At 28.1% G+C, this 17,654-nt stretch overlaps 1 protein-coding gene across 3 annotated transcripts in view; it reads left to right on the top strand.

The window, feature by feature from the left end:
- Positions 1–17,654, top strand: part of LOC105844565 (uncharacterized) — a 136,642-nt gene that overhangs the window by 39,996 nt on the left and 78,992 nt on the right. For all 3 annotated transcript variants that reach the window (XM_065793679.1, XM_065793681.1, XM_065793680.1), the window contains exons 10-11: positions 1,321–1,423; positions 2,436–2,648. In XM_065793679.1, coding sequence (XP_065649751.1) covers positions 1,321–1,423; positions 2,436–2,648 — 316 coding nt within the window. The remainder of the gene's footprint in view (positions 1–1,320; positions 1,424–2,435; positions 2,649–17,654) is intronic.

The following is a 17,654-nucleotide window of genomic DNA, read 5'->3' as shown; positions in this document are numbered from 1 at the left end:
ATCACCAAAATTTCAATCTCCAAGGGCCACCCCTAAATATTATCCAATTGCAATCATTTTTTGCATAAATTATTTTTTTTCATAATTGGCACAGACTAGAAAGGTGCCCGGAGATGATTTCAAAATTTTTATTTTTAAGGCCCACCCTGATGTGTACATATATACATAACAGGGGCGGATTCAGCATTTTTTTGTGTTTGAGGTAACTAACTTCCTGACATGGAGCAAACACCAAGCATTTATATGTTAATACTTGTATAAAATAAAGATGCTTTGCAAAGAATTGTGATGATTGAAGTCTAGGAACAAAGCAGCCCTAAAATTTTGGCCACAACTGTCCCAAACCTGAGATCAACAAGTTGATAAAACATTTATTTTATTATTCTCAACTAAAGTTATATTTTTCCATAAATTTTAAAATTCATACAATAATCTTTTAACATTCCAAAGTTATGACCATACAAAATTTGTAACCCCCTTAAATTGAGGGGATTGAAACTAATTTAAATCCCCTCAATTTTTTAGATTTAAAAAAAACAAAAAATAATGAAAGAAAAAATTGCTGCCCCATGCCAAATCCTCAGTCAATGTAGCGGCATTTCTGGCTATTTCAGTGTGACTTTAGAGATGTTATCTCAAAATGAAATCATAGTTATAGGCTAATATTTTAAGTTGTTAACCAATAAATGTTTCTGACTTACAACATAATCATTTACTTGTATTTTTTTATGAAATAGTTGTATATTGTATTTTTTGACAATAATTTTGAAAATTTTGTAACTACTATTTTGTGAATATTTTTTGTGAGTTGTACAAAATTCATTGTCTCATGGAAATCCACTTAAAACTTATTAACATGATTTTAAGTTTTGATATATCCTAATATAGTTCATATGAGTTTATTCTAAATTAGTTTTGGTCTATTGATTTTATGCAATTTAACAGATTAGAGAAAAGAATTATATGAATCAATATGCATGAGCATGAAAGAGTTAATTACTGTATCAACTTCTGTTAAATATACAAAAAATTTTATTCGTTTTCTTACATAAGTAATTGGTATATATTGAGATTTAATATCAGTCTATAATAATCATTGTATATTGATTTGTCTGTTGTAAGATTTATTTGTTAGTCTGTTGTGAGTATATATTGTTAGTCTGTTGTAATTATATGTTTATAAGTATGATATACTTAAATGTATCATACATACAACAAAGTGTATTAAGTATTTAAAATCTAAACCTGTTTTACTTAAAAAACTATTTATTTTATTATTACTTAATAATAATACTTTTCTTATTCTTTTAACTTTTTTAGTTGTTTTGAATACACTGATTGCTATTTGAATTGCTTGAAGTATTGTCTAATAGATACAATGAAATTCCTGGAAAACAGAGATAGATGTTGGTTTTTAAAAGAGGTATTTTGACCTATTCTAAATATTGCAACATTTTTTTTTAATACTTTGGTAAAGTCTAAATTTAGTTGTAGCTTGTTTATCTATTTTTGTTTGTTTGTTTTGTTTATAGATAATATTAGGAAATCTTTAATAATTAAGAAATTTTTTAAGGTCTTTAAAAGTTTTTAGTAAGTAATTCTGAAATAGAAACTCTGTAAACAAATTTTTTTTTTTAATCAAATTTCATACTGCTGTTCATTGTAGTGATTACAAAATTACTTTTGTAATCACTACAAAGAACAGCAAAATATAATTAATATTTTTGTTAATACTCTGAAAATGCAAAATATTGTTAATAAAAAGTCTAGAAACTGTAAAACTTGTTAGTGGTGTAAACTGTAAAGATTAATGACTGCTTAAAAAAATGTCACAATATATAACATATACTCATTTTTATAAAGAATCGATATAAAGAACTTAAATCAATTTTTTTTAATGTATCATCTTTTTTAAAAATATACTCTCAAGAAGCATGCATCATCTATGCTTCTGCCACAATTTTTGTTTACTTATAATAGTTCTTTTCATACAATATTTCTTTTTCTTATTTTTTCTGAAGTATAAGTTGTTTTTTAGATTTCAAATTGAAGCTTTTTTTTATGGACATATTAAACCCAGCATTTAATGTTAGAAGTGATGATGAAGCTGAATGTAGGCTTTAATAACTTCTTATACATTTACATTGTTAGCATGATCATCTTTAACAGCATTTTCATTTTGGTTGTTAGAAACATGTTTAATTAACTCAATAATTGTTTTAGCTATGGAAGTTTTTATTAAATATTCAGTAATCATAAGTTTTATTGTTATTATTATTTAAACTGAAAAGATTTAAAGAGAACTTTAAAAGGCTGCAAGCCTTGTGAACTTTTTTTTCCTTCAATATGGTAAATATACACCACTACTGCTTTTATATTGTGTATTTAATTGTAGTCTATATATTAAACATAAATGATTTTATTATGAATTGTAGAATAAAATGATGGAGCATACATTCGAAACTCTGCATCAAAAATTGGAATATTGTTTTGAAAAAATTTTTGATCTCTATAATCAACAAAATCTATCAAAAAAAGGTGTTAGTATACTCGTTGAACTTTTAGAGCATACAATTAATGCCAAGTCCTACATTAGTAATCAAGAACAAAAGTGTGATGTAGGAAGCTTGCTTGCAAAGTACCTGAAGGTAAAAGTTTAATTTTTGTATTTTGTTGTTAAATACTTAGTTACATTATTTGTTGACATCAGAGATGAGTTAATTGCATAATTAATCATTCGGGGGGTAAAAGATTACTACATCTGTCCAACAATATCTGTAGAGTAGTGCAAGATCATCTGTACACTTTTGTCCAAGATCATCTGTATTTTTTTTTTTACTCTAATAACATCTGTCCAATATCATCTGAAAATTCAACAACCCCTAACAACATCTTTAGGAAAAATTCCTATGTGTAACTACATCTGGTTAAAATAATGCATTATTAGTAAATTCATCTTTATAGTAACTTAATCATACAGTCTACAGATATAGTTGCACAGATATTATTACACTTAGATAATTTAAAAGACGTAATTACATCTGTAGAACCCACAGATGTATTTGCGCAGATGTTATTACACTTTGATAATTTAAAAGATGTAACTACATCTGAAGAACCCACAGATGTAGTTGCACAGATGTTATTACACTTTGGTAATTTAAAAAGATGTAACTACATCTGTAATATTCATTTAATTTTTGCTCAGATGTTATTAAATACCAATGAATAGAAATATAATAGCATGAAAATTCAAATTTTATTTAAATTTTCATGCTATATTTTTCTATACAATGTTCTTATATCCAAAGATATTTTTGGCTTAGCATAGGAACAGCCACAAAAAGTCATTAAGACTAATCTAAAGTAATGTCTGTTATCGACCAACATTTTTGCGTACCAAAGTACTACTCAAGTGCTGAGTTGGCAGTGGCAGGATTTGAACTCGTATCATATGACAGTCCAGGTTTTTTAACTTTTTGTTGGATGCTCTAACCAGCTGTGCTATACAGCCACCATCATTCACTGAAGTTTATTTTACATATGTAAATATATATATATATTTATAAATATTTATATTTATATATATATATGTATATATATATATATATATATATATGTATGTATATATATGTATATTTATATATATATACAGGGCAAAAGACAGGAATATAATTTACATGTACATACAGGGCATATAAACAGGAATATTTTACAGCATTTTTGCGATATTAGGAATATATTGTCATTGTTCTACAAAATATTTTTATTAAAATTGTCCTATTTCTTCTGCAGTACATATATTACATAGTATATATATATATATATATATATATATATATATATATATATATATATATATATATATATATATATATATATATATATATATATATATATATATATATATATATATATATATATATACAGTGGGCAAAATAATTGTCCGTACATTAATGAAAAGTATCTATATTTGATCAAAACAACATTTAAAAGTATTTAGATAGTTGTAATTAAGAGTTTTTAGAGAAATATTATAATATTAAAGTATATTTTAAGTGTATTAGTTAAAAATATATTAATATATGAAAAGTTATATAAGTTTATTTGAAAAGAGTTAAAAGTTCAAACAAAAAAATTGTCCGTACACTATGTTAATTTTAAAATTAAAATTTGTTAAAATTAAATTAATATCTTGTTGGACCACCATCAGCTTCAATAACTGCTCTACAACGATTTTTCATTGATGAGACGAGTTTAAATGTAATTTCTTGATTAATTGATGACCAAACATCTAAAACAAATTCTTTGAGCTCGTTTTTATTCTTTGGAGCTCGATCTTTCATTCTTTTTTCCACCACCACCCATAAATGTTCTATAGGGTTCAAATCGGGCGATTGTGCAACCCAATCCAACACGTAAATGCCATTTGCAGCAAGATATCTGATCACAGATCCAGCTTTGTGCTTTGGATCGTTGTCATGTTGGAATATAAATTCTGTTCCAAGTCCTAATTTTCCTGCTGAAGCCACCAAATTCCGTTCTTATATAGATCTATATAAGTGTTGATCCATTTTCTCATCAATAAATTCAATTTTGCCAACACCGGATGCACTCATGCAGCCCCAAACCATAACATTTCCACCACAAAATTTAAACATTGCCTTCAAACACTTCACATTATATTCTTCTTCGACTCTTCTATAAACTTTTGCACCACCATCAGCTCCATATAATTTAAATTTACTCTCGTCTGACCAAATAATCATATTCCAGAATGTATCATCCTTCAGAACATGTTCCTTTGCCCACAGCAACCGTTTTCTCTTGTTCACTATGGTGATGAATTGTTTTCTCCGAGGCGTCAGTGCAAAAATATTGGCTTCATGCAGTCTGTTCCTAATTGTTTGTGGCGATAATTTAATATTTAATTCATTTTCCAGCTCTTTTGATACTTCTACGGCATTTTTTCTTCTATTCTGCTCGATTTTCCTAACTATGCACCTGTCAACTCTTGGCGTTGTTGATCTTTTTCTGCCTCGTACACCATTATTTGCCACTGATTTTGTTTTTAAATACTTTTCCCATATATATTGAACAGAGCTTGGTGGTATTTTCAACATTTTTGCAACTTTTCTATTTGATAATCCATTTTCCCTATCAAAAATTACTCGTTTACGTAAGTCAATACTATATTCTTTTCTTTTTCCTTCCATCATAGCCACGTAGTTAAGAAAAGGTTTATTTTTATTTATTATAGTATTATTTATCCTAAAAGTACAAGATATTAATATAAAAATCATTTATAAAAAAAATTTTACCTTTTAAATCAAATGTACGGACAATTTTTTGGTTTTAAAATTTTTAAAACTTTTAAATAAGTTAATTATAATTTAAATTGTCTGGAGAAAGTTAAAGATGGTGTATCGTTTTTATTTGTTTTCTTGTGCGCTATCTATTGGTTTAAATTATTTTTTTCTATCATTTAAAGTTTCAAAGCTTTTTTCAAAAAACCTTATTTTTCATTGATGTACGGACAATTATTTTGCCCACTGTATATATATATATATATATATATATATATATATATATATATATATATATATATATATATATATATATATATATATATATATATATATATATATATATATATATATATATATATATATATATATATATATACATATATATATATAATTGATTTTTTGACTAGATTAAATAAAAATAACTACATGATTTTTTCTACTAAAAGTTTCTACTAAGTTACTACTAAAAGTTATAAAAGTATATACACACACACACACATATATATATATATGTATATATATATATATATATATATATATATATATATATATATATACATATATATATATATATATACATACATATATACATTAGGCTGCGCTGAAAATAAACAAAAGTTTGAATTTTAATGCATAAAAACTGTTATTTTTTAACATTATTAAAAAAATCAATTTTTTTCTCGGTGTTTTTGAGTCAATTTTTTTTAGAGATGGTTTTATAAAACATGATTATTATTTTTGAAATTTTTATAAATATTCGTTTCTTTTGAGATGCAACATGGCATACTTTAAAAGATATTTTTTTTCTATAATATTAGTGACCTTTCTGATCTTTAAGGTTCAAAATGGGGCAGTTCCCATATCTTATATTATTATTTTTAATATTTTTTGTTTGTTCTCAGTTAGACGCAACAAAATATTCTTTGATAGACCAAACTTTTATTTTCACCCCAGTATGTATGTACATATATATATATATACATATGTATATATATATATGTGCATACAGGCCTGTGCAGGAAGCCATATATAAGCTTGTTACAAGCATATTATATGTTCATTTCTTGTTCATACAAGATTTGTTTTATTTTATTAAGAAGCGTAAAACGATTTGACAAATTAGATGATTTGCATAAATTACAGAAAAAACTAATAGTATAAAATATAGGGAATAAACAAAAAACTATTGTAAAGATTGCAGAATTTTATTAAGAATTGTATCTAAAGAAAATGCTTGCAATCATGTTTAACTAAAAAGTTAAATATGATTGCAAGCAGCATTTTCTCCAAGACAAATCTATCTAGTATCTACTAGTTCTTTTGCTATTAAAGAATTGTTAACTATACTTCTTAAAAAATCAAAACAATGTTCTTGTTCCCAGTTCACTTCTGCATGCAAATGGTTTTGATATCTTTTTTTTTTTAGCCTTTGCTACTGGGACTCCTTTCTAAATCTGAGAGGGACAAGATAAACAATTATGGTCTTTTTTAGTTATAATCTGAGTACCATTAGACAAAAAAATTAAAGTTAGGTTATGCTTGAACTTGAACATTTTTAGATTATCCTCTTGCAATAAAAAAGTGTTTATTTTCCTAAATTTGCATAACAATGGCTTTTTAAAGACTCTTTGACATACTGATTTGAAATCTGTGTCATTTCAGCAATTTTTACAGTTTCCTGAGTAACACATCCCAGTCTATTACAGCAATCTTTACAGTTCCTTAAGTAATGTAAACATAATATAACTTTTCTGGAGAGTATTTTCTTTCAGATTTTTAAACTTTTTTCCACAGTTCCAAATAAGAATTCTTTGGTATGCAAATTCTTTAAATGAACATGCATCTAATTTAGAGCAAAACCCTAAATTAAAGTTTAAAAAAATTTCAGAAAATTTTATGTTACATATAGATGTAATTGTTTCTCCAAAACTTATAAACATTTTTTATTCTTTTAACCTCTGTTCGCAGATTTCAGAGATAAGCATTAGGTTTATCTCTGGATTTGTGGCTTTTTTTATCACCACTTGTTTACTTTTCTCGGATTTCCAGTTTTAAAGAAATATTTTGAAATATTTTAAACACAAGTTTTACCAAAATGTAAGCATTTTAGTAAAGTTTCTTGATATATAACATGAACTATATGTCTTGATATAACATGAACTATATGTCTATTTTCTTTTTCCATAAATAACTAATTTCTCAATTAGACCTATTCCTCTTTCAAAATGCTCTTTTTTTTCTAGAACTTTTTTTTTCTGAACTGACATCAGTTCAGAAAATACTTTGTCATAAAAATGACCCTATACTTTGTCATAAAAATAACCCTGACCCAAACGGACATCAGTTCAGAAAATACTTTGTCATAATAATGAGCATTGAAAAGATAGAGGTCTTTGTTATTTATTTCAGAACATTTAAACGCTGTTTTGTGTTCATTTTGGCAATAATGTTTTAAAAATGGTTTAGGTCAGTGCCTAAAAATAAAAAAGTTAGATTATATACACAGGTTTTTAAACAAACTATTTATATGTAGAAAATTCATATCAAATGTTCATGAAAAGAATATGTTTAAATATAGGTTATAATAACAATACTGCTCAAAATAAAAAGTTTTTCAGCTTAATGCAAAATAATGTTTAAATTTTGTGCACAATATCATGTGTATATACAAATATAAAAAATGCAAGTGATATTTTAAGTAATCATAAACAAAGCAAACTATATGGCTTGTTTTAATTAAAAGAGTTAATATTTATAATTTAGAAGTAAATAATAAATATTATCTTTCTTTTTGTTTTCTTTTCCTCGCATTACTTTTACTAAGATGGTTGCTTAATTTTACTCTAACAGCTATTACAGTTTGTTTAATTTCATCCATTTTGTTCTATGTGACAACATCCATCTTTTAATTTGAGCAACATATGATCTTTTCATTTGAACAACATATGATCTTTTGTTTCTCCTTTCATTTTATTTTTATGCAGCTTGTTGTTAAGTTGTTATATTATAATTAAAAATAAAACAGTTTAAAATTAGCTGACATCAGCATTCAAATGGATTTTTTCTTTCTAGAATAATTAAATAGTTCTGCCATTTAATCCCCTGCCAGGAGAAACATTGTTACCTCTTTATTTCAAAACCTTCATGCATTTTTCGGTTTAATTTTTTTGTTTCCACTTTAATTGTTTTAACATTCTCCATTTTTTTTCTTATAAACAAAACTTACTATGAATTGCTGTTTCCACTTGTTTAATTTTTTTAGATGTTGTTGAGTTAGAGTCCTAATTTAAAGTTTTGTTTTGAATACAATCTCTTTGAGAATTTGCATTAAATTAAATAAGTTTTTGGGTGACTGTGGCAATTAGTTTTATTTTTTGATGTTAGAAATATTCTTAAATTAGGATTTTATTTGAAGACCACTCTATAGTCTACTTTCCAAAAAATTCTCCTTCATTTTGGGGTTAGTTATGGTATCCATGGCAGCAATACAGTAGGCCAACAGAATCTGATTAAATTTTGTTGTTTTTTATGGACTTTTTTTTTAATTAGGTTAACAATATTTTTAAGTTGCCATATGTGTACTTATTTTCATTAAATATTTGGGTTAAGAAATTTATCTCATCTTGTAAATATAAATCACTGCATATATGATAAGCCCGGTTAACACACTCTTTAAATATTGCATTTAAAATCTTGGGGTCATGATTTAAGTGAGGTTTAATTTGAATATTTATAATGGCTTCCTTTCTGTAAACTTTAAACTCATACTTACCTATGATGTTATTTATTATGGTTACATTGAGGAAGTTTTGAGTTCTATTTTCATTTTCATTTTCACTTTCATTTTCACTTTTAATTTCAATTGTATATTGTACTGCAGTGTCAGGCTTGGACAGGAATGGTGTGCGGTCAAACGCTTTAACTGACCATGCTTATATATTTTTTTCTTTACAATGATGTTTTGATGTTTTAATAATTTTAATGCTAAAAAAAAATTGTTACAGTATGAAAAACTTTTAATCATTGATCTTTTCTAAAGTTTATATTTTACATGAAGGCTTGAAATAAAATAGAAAATTATTTAAAGTGAATGTTTAAAATAAACGCATTTTATGCAAATTAACAAATAATGTTATATTTATGTTTTTTTTTATGTAGGCATGTATTTAAATTAAATTTTAATTTAAATGTTTGAAACTATTTTTGCTTTCTAAAAATATTTCAATCTTTCTAAAAATCTTTTGAAAGATTTTTAGAAAGATTCGAAAAATTTTTCAAGTTACTTTAAATTATGCTAAATTAAATTTTCTATTGCAATGAAAAAATTTAATTGCTTTATATTTTTTGTTTCTATTTTTACAAAGAATTGTTTACAACTTTTTTTTTTAATTTGACTAAATAATCAGAGCATGAAATGATTAAAAGTTATTTGTTTAAAAAGACGAAGGTATTTTTTAAACAATTTTTTTTTAATTTTTGCAACTTTTTTAAAATTAAAAATGTCTATACAATTTAAAAATAATATATATAACACTTTTTAATAATTTAAATAAAACTTGTTCATTCATTAATAATCATTAGAAGTAATTTGTAAAAGGGTTTTGCGTAACCTTAGATAAGTTTTAAATTAGCTCATTTTAAGTGCAATTAAAAACGTAACAAAAAGTAATTTCGTTCGAGTTTGAGTTTTTTGAGTTTTATTTTAGTGCTTTTGTATTATCTTTTTTGTAAGGAATTATTTTCTTTTTTTCTTTTTTTCCTATTTTAAGTTAAGGGAGCGTTTCTTTTTTCAGTGCATTTCTAAAATATTTAAAAATCATTTAAACATCCAAACAGTCATGGTCAAGTTGTCAAAAAATAAAATCATTTGCGTGGTCAGCAATAGCACTCAATTGCAGGCCATTCCTGTCTAAACCTGCAGTGTATTGTTTGTTCAAGATAATTAGGAATTGTTCTGCTTCTTGAGTCTAGCGTGGCTATCGTCAACATATCTTTGATAGGATTTTAGGTCAATAAGAGGATTTAATGCAATTTCAATTTTGAAAGCATTTTCTTCATGATATTGCAGAAAAGGTTCTGCTTGTGCAACCATGAGTGAAAGATCTATAAGACCAGAGTTTCACAATTCATGGATCTCACAAAAAATATATCTCAAAAAAGATTTCACAAAAAATAACAATGGTGTAAATAAAGCTCTATAAATTGTCTTGTTTTGGACTGTGAAATATTTGTAGGAATCATCTTTATTTAATTGCTCTATAAGAATAAAATGGCTTCCCTTAGTCAAATTGATGGGTACAGGTTTATTACATAAAATGAAACTTAAAACTTGTTTCTATTAATTTCCTATGAAATTGCTTAACCAATAAAATCAAAACAACTTTTCTGACATTTTTTACTTTTGTTTAAGACAGGTTGTATTTTCTTTACTAAGTAGTTCTATATTCCATAATTAGGATTTTTCAGGTTTGTGAGCTTTAGTTAAATTATACATATAAGGCAGGGTGGGATCACTTGGATCATTCTCTGCTTTTGAATCTCTGTTTTTTATTAATTCTTGAGAGGCAGGTTTTAAATTTAATAGCATAACTACAATGGAGATCTTCACTTTAAATGCTCGTTGGGTGAGCATTTGAAGTAAAGATTATTAATTAATGAACAAGTTTTATTTAAGTTATAAAGTTCATCTGTTTTTTATATTGGAAACTGGAGGTACCAAAAAGTCACATCCCTAATATTTAATTCATAGGCCTACAATTTAAAGTATAATAAAATACAGAAGCCTTTACAATTCTTACTACACAATTTCTGTTAATCAGTAGGTTATATAGTGACCAAACGGCACTCTGAGCAGGTGTGTTGCATTCTTTATTTTCTGCAACTGAAACATGAAATTGAAAGAAATTAGAAAGTTAAAATTTTTTCCAAAATAATTAAAATTGTTTTTTATAAGTTTATTCAATTTTATATTTAAAGTTAAGAAATACAAGAGTAAAAAAACGTTTTTTAAAAAAAACTTTTTAAAAAAAGTAAAAAAAAACTATTTAAGAAAAAAAGCTTTTTAAAAAATTTGAATTAAAAATTATAAAATTATTTGAGTAAAAAAACTTTTTAAAAAACGTTTCAACATTTTCTTTTATTTCTAAATAATTGTAGTGCATCACTGGTGATGGTCCCCATTAATTTTTACACAACTGTCATTTTTTGGTTATAATTGACCATGTCAACTATAAACTATAATTGTGGGCAATTATAGTTATTAGTGGATTGAACTTTTTTGGCACAAAATTGCCATTTTTCAATTCATACTACTCCAAAGTTTTCTTATCGTAGTTACACAAAGCTAAATTAGGTCAAAACAAACAAGGTCTAGTGTGCAATCAAATGAGTGGCAAAAATCACTTTTAAAGACACTCTTGAATATAAGTTTCTAATGTTAAAGTTGATGTCGTCAAAGAAGTGACTCTTTTTTAGTACGAATTTCTTACCATAAGAGCAATTTTTTGCTACATTTAGTGGCTTCAATTGCTAAAGTTGTTTCTCAATCAAACTCTTTAACAGTTTATTGTCCAGAAACCATTCCTGTCATTGTCTTACAAAATTGTTTTCCAAAATTTTCTTCAATTTTCTCTAAACTATTTAAAAAGTGCTTAAGTCTCGTTTTCCTTCCTGCTGGAAAGTTACATTTGTGAAAATTGCCAATTTTTAAAAGGTCCAGAGAACTCACTTACCCCTGCAACTATTGCTTGATTAGTCTTCTCTCTGTTATTAGCGAATTCTTTAAGTCTTTAATCAACAAATTTTTAAGATCCCATCTAATGAGTTTGAGTTGTTGAACTATAGAATGTAAAAATCAAAAACCAAATTGAATTTGGAGATCAAAATGGTTTTTGATCTTCATATTCAAACCTAACTTGCTAACTGTTCTAACTAAAAGATTCTGTAGTGCATAAGATAGATGTGGCAAGGCAAGAGCCTTATCAAAAGCTCTTGACATATCAAAAGCTTTGATAAGGGCTAGCATGCTTCGTTTGGTTTATCTAGGAAAATTTGAGTGGTCATTAAATCATTTCTTTCTAACTGTGGTTTTAAAGTCATCCTTGAAGGTCAACACTCTTCTTCATTTTTCTTATTGGAACTCAGAAGGACACCAGAAAAATATCTGGTGTCTAAGACTTTATTTCGCTAAAGAACTTGTTTTAGAAAAAAAATCTTTTAAATTGCAATGAGATTGCAGGATGTCTTGTCATTTTATGATTAAAACTCGTGATTATTTTGTAAAAATATAGGCTATTATTTAATATTTTTATAAAATAATCAAGTTGAATTGACCAATGCACTCATTTCGTCAGAATAGTTGATTATTTACTTTAATTTTGATAAATTTTCATGATTTTTACGTTTTTTATTACAACTGGATTGTTTTCGAATGTTTTAAATATGATATGTTATGAATTATAAATCCTCAATTATGTAAAACAAGAACTAATCGGTTTTTAATTAATTGGAAAAAATGCATTTCAGAAACAAAGAAATATTGTGAAAAATAGGCTTTTGTTTAAACTTTTTTTATTTCTTGTTTGATGGCATGTTTAGACACCTTTTGCCAATTGTCCAAAACCACCATTATCGTGTTTAGGAGTAGGTCTTCCAAATGTATCCTGCCTATGAAATCCTGAACTAGTTTAATCTTTCAGTTCTGTCATTAACAACTACTAGTTGATGTTTACTGGAAATAGTTTTCTTAAAAATCTTTTTTTTTTAATTTTCTTCAAGTGCTAGGCTTTCTTTCTTTCATCAGAGAATATCATCTTTGGTTATACCAAGATGGATAAAGAGACTCCTGAGAAACAATGTCAGATAACTTTGAGAGGAAACTAATCTTTGAAGAAGTCACTGCTTGTTCTTTGTTAAAGTGATTTATCTTTGGAACATCATACCTCAACAGTTGTCTAAGAATTTCTAATCTCTTTTCCTCTTCCAAGTACTGGTTAGGGGAAAAATAAAGATAACCCTCTCTGGAGGGAAATTTGTCTGAGAATACTAAGATTAAGAACTTTACCAATTTTTTTATACTTCCTAGAGAAAAAAAGATCTATCATGATCTGTGATAATGCCTTGAATGCTCTAAAGTCATTGGCTGGAGCTTGAACTGCCAGTGGACTCTTTAAAGAAAAAAAAAGTGAAAGTTTTGTATATAATCTGACACTAAGGACCCTGTAGTAATTCCTAGTCATTGCTGACAGATACAGTAAGTCAGCCATGGTCTTTTCTTCAAGGTTTGCATCAGGTTGTAGAAACCTGAAGTTTGGCAAATCTGCTGTAAGGTCAAAAGCAACCAGTTGACAAAAATACTTGTAGTTACTTCTGTCAAACTTGTTTCGAGAGATATTTTGCAGAACTTCATTATTTCAGTTGCAAGATTGTAAAAAAGAGTTCCAGGAACAAACTCACTTTTATTTTCTGTCATTATTCTTTTTAAATATAAAATCAAACAACTGAATGCAATTTGTATAGTATACCTGCACATTAGCCAAAGAATTGGGCTAAAAAGAGAATAAAATATTTCTAATTAAATTTCTAATTCAGTTGTATCAGCACAACTAATCAGCTAAGATCTGGTCTGTTAAATCATAATATTCTAAACTTTGGGTTACCAGTGCTTGATTATATCCTTTGGAAGAGGGTACTTTTAGTACTTCTAAGAGAAAGTCAAGTGGATCAAATTCAGGAAAGGATACCCTAATTGCAAACCTTTCTTTTGTTTCAGAGATCTTTAACTCCATCCTTTACTATTTGACCAGCTTAGTGTCAAAGTGAAGAACATGTCTTAAACTTCTAATCCAAGTTCTGCTCTCTCACTATAAGTGCTTTATTCTACAATTTCATGGTTTTTTCTGTATTTTATTTTTTAAACGATGTGAGATTTAAATCCTTTTTTTTTTTAATTTTGTATATACTTTTTTTTTCTTTTCTTTTTTTTAACACCTCCCCTTCCAACAAGACTGCAAGCAGCCACTATTAGAGTTGGAAGTTACTGGAAGAAAAAATATGAAGTTTATAGAGCAAGATAACAATTGACAGAGGACTTAAAAGATTGCAAGTTATATAAATCAGGAAAGCAAGATGAAGGATGCGAATTCCAAAGAATGGATGTTCGCGGAAAAAAACTCGAACATTAATTTAACAAAATTAAGGAGACTTAATTGAAATTGAGAAACTTCAAAATTAATTTAAAATGAGACTTAATTGAATGACGAGTAACATGAGAATAAATTTTAGTAGAGTAATTTAATAGTAGCACAAACTAGCTCTTTAGTGCAATGCCCATTAAAGTATTTGTAGAAAAGAAAAAGAGAAGCAGCATTACGATGATGTGATAATGGTTGGATTTTGGCTGCAAGAGCAGGTCCAACTATGTTTAACATGCACCTTGTCTAAAAGAGAAAGGGCATCATTTGAAGATCTGCCCCAGATATGGCAACAGTATTCCATACAATGACGGATGTGAGATTTCTAGATGAAGGGTAAATGACTCATTGAGTACTTTACCATTCATAAATATAGGAAGATCTAAATTATTGTGATAATGATTGGCTGAAAAAAATTAGGTTTTATCTGAATTAAAGTTCACCTAATGCTGTAGCAGAAGTGAGATCCTTTGCAAGCTCAAATGCCCCCTCCAAGCAATCAGAGAGTGTTGGCTTCTAATCAAGACAAGAGTAAATGGTAGTATCATCAGATAACAATGCCACATGAGATGAGAAAGTATCTGGGAGATCGTTAATCTAAATTAAAAAAGAGCACAGGGCCAAGGATAGAATCTTGAGGAACACTTGGAGTAACAGGATATGAAAAAGAGTACAGTCCATTGAGGACAACTTTTATATTATGATTGATAAGGAAGAATGCAATAATTTTAAAGATGTTACCTGAATACACAGTAACAAGAAAGCTTATGGAGAAGACCAGCATACCAAATTTTATCAAAAGCTTAAGAAATGTCTAGAGCGATAGCATTAACCTCTACACCTCTATCTTATGCACAATAAAACCTATTGGTTGTTACTGTTAGCAAATCAGCTGTAAAATGAGAAGATCGAAATCCTTGTTGATGATCAGAAAGTAAGTTATTAGATTCAAGATGAGAGATTAAGTGTTAGTTAATTAAAGACTCAAAAATCTTGCTTATGATAGGTAGAAGACTAATGGGAAGGTAGTTAGACGCATCAGATCTCTCTTCAAAATTTTTTTAAAACAGGAATAATAGATGCTGCTTTCCAGCATGCTAAAAAACAAGACTCTGATAAGCATTTGTTAAATAGTTTTGAAAGTATAGACAAAGGCTCCGGAGAACACTTCTGCAAAACTATAGCAGGTACGTTGTCCAGACTGCAAGCTGGAGAAGAATCTAAGCAGGAAATCACTTTAGATACAGAAGCTGGAGTAATACAAACGTCAAGCAATGGATCAACCTGTTTGTCAGCTATATTAGGTAAAACGCAACTAGTGGAATCAAGTGATGATATTGATGAAAAGTTCTTAGCAAACAATTAGGCTTTGTCTTTAGGTGAAGTGACAAAATCTGAACCATAAAAGAAAGGTGGAATAACATAAATGCCCTTATTATTATTTTACTGATAAAAATTCTTCGAAAAATCACAAGAACCTAATTTTTGCAATAATTATGAGATTTCATGATCTGAGCAGGCTTTGGCATTAGACAAAACTTTTTTACCATGGTTTCTAGCAATAGTAAACAGACGTTTGTTGTCTGGAGAATTTTTTTGCTGATAAAAAGGAAGTAATGGTTTTGATTGAAAATTGCAGCACAATGCGAGGAAAACCAAGAAGAAGAGTGAGGCTTGACTTTGAATCGTTGAAAGGGAATAAAAAATTCCATGTCAGCCTGAATCCAAGAAGTTATATAAGAAGTACATTTGACTGCAGGAAGATGAAATGTTTCTATCCAAGGGCTATCACGAAGAAAATTGAAGAAAGAGTCCTAGTCAGCTTTTAGGTAGTTGTAAGAGGTATAATGATTGAGGATTTTGATTATGAAAAAAAATTAGATAATAGTTTTAGAGAGATCAAACTGTGATCAGAAGCACATAAGAGTGAATGTGAAGAAACTGGGCATTGACTAGGATCAGAAACATGGCATAAGTCAAGTAGAGAAGGTAAATGATTCGGGTTGTCTGGAAAGCAAGTTGGAAAGTTGACTATTTGAGTTAGAGATTGAGAAAGTCAAACGTTGTGGACCTTAACACCTGCTGAACCACTGACACTAGAGTCAAGCCATTTGTGTGATGAGCATTAAAATCACCAACAACGATATTGGCTGATGGATAAGAAAAGAGGGTTTGGTCAATTTGATCAAAAATAACATCAAAAAGAGTGCAGTCTTGAGATGAAGGAGAGTGATATAGAACAAAGAAAAAGGCGATAGATGAAGTGGTGCTAAACAAAAGCACAAGAAGCCAACACTCTCTGCTCTCTGATTGCTTAAGCCTAAAAAGGATTTCACTTCTGCTACAGCATGGGGCTCACAGTGGCTGGTGAACTTTAATTCGGATAAAACTCAATTTTTTCCAGTCAATCGTTATCATATTAATTTAGATCTTCCTATATTTATGAACAATAATATACTCGATGAGTTATCTACCCTTTATCTTCTAGGATTAACTCTCACTTCCGATCTTTCTTGAAAACATATATCAAATCCATTACAAAATTAGCATCTGCTAAGGTTGTATCTCTTTATCGAGTTGACACTTTGGATTCTTGACGACTTGACTACTCCGGATTCTATTCTTTATCTCTATAAATCTCAAATCCGGCCTTGTATGGAATACGGTTGCCATATCTGGGGGGGGGGGAGGGATTTTCTAATGATGCCCCTTCATTTTTAGACAAGGTGCAAAAATGCTTTGCAAACATAGTTGGTCCAACCATTATCACATAGCGGTAATGTTGCTTCTTTTTTCTGCAAATACTATAATGGGCACTGTTCTAAAGAGCTAGTTGTCTCTTGTGCCACCTACTAAAATTTATTCTCGTGTTATTCGTCATTCAATTAAGTCTTATCCTTTTTCTTTGACTGCCCCTAAGTGCTCCAAAAACTCTTATTTGTCTAGTTTTTTTCATCGAACATCAGTTCTTCGGAATTTGGTTCCTTCATCTTGCTTTCCTGATTCATACAATTTGCAATCTTTTAAGTCGTCTGTCAATCGTTATCTTGCTCTACAATCTTTATCTTTTCTCTTCCAGTAACATCCAACACTAATTAGTGGTTGCTTGCAGCCTTGTTGGAAGCGAAGATGTTAAAAAAACAAAAAAAAAACA

Source organism: Hydra vulgaris, chromosome 03 (genome assembly GCF_038396675.1).
Source record: "Hydra vulgaris chromosome 03, alternate assembly HydraT2T_AEP".
Lineage (NCBI taxonomy): Eukaryota > Metazoa > Cnidaria > Hydrozoa > Anthoathecata > Hydridae > Hydra > Hydra vulgaris.
This window is presented reverse-complemented; position numbering and strand designations above follow the sequence as displayed.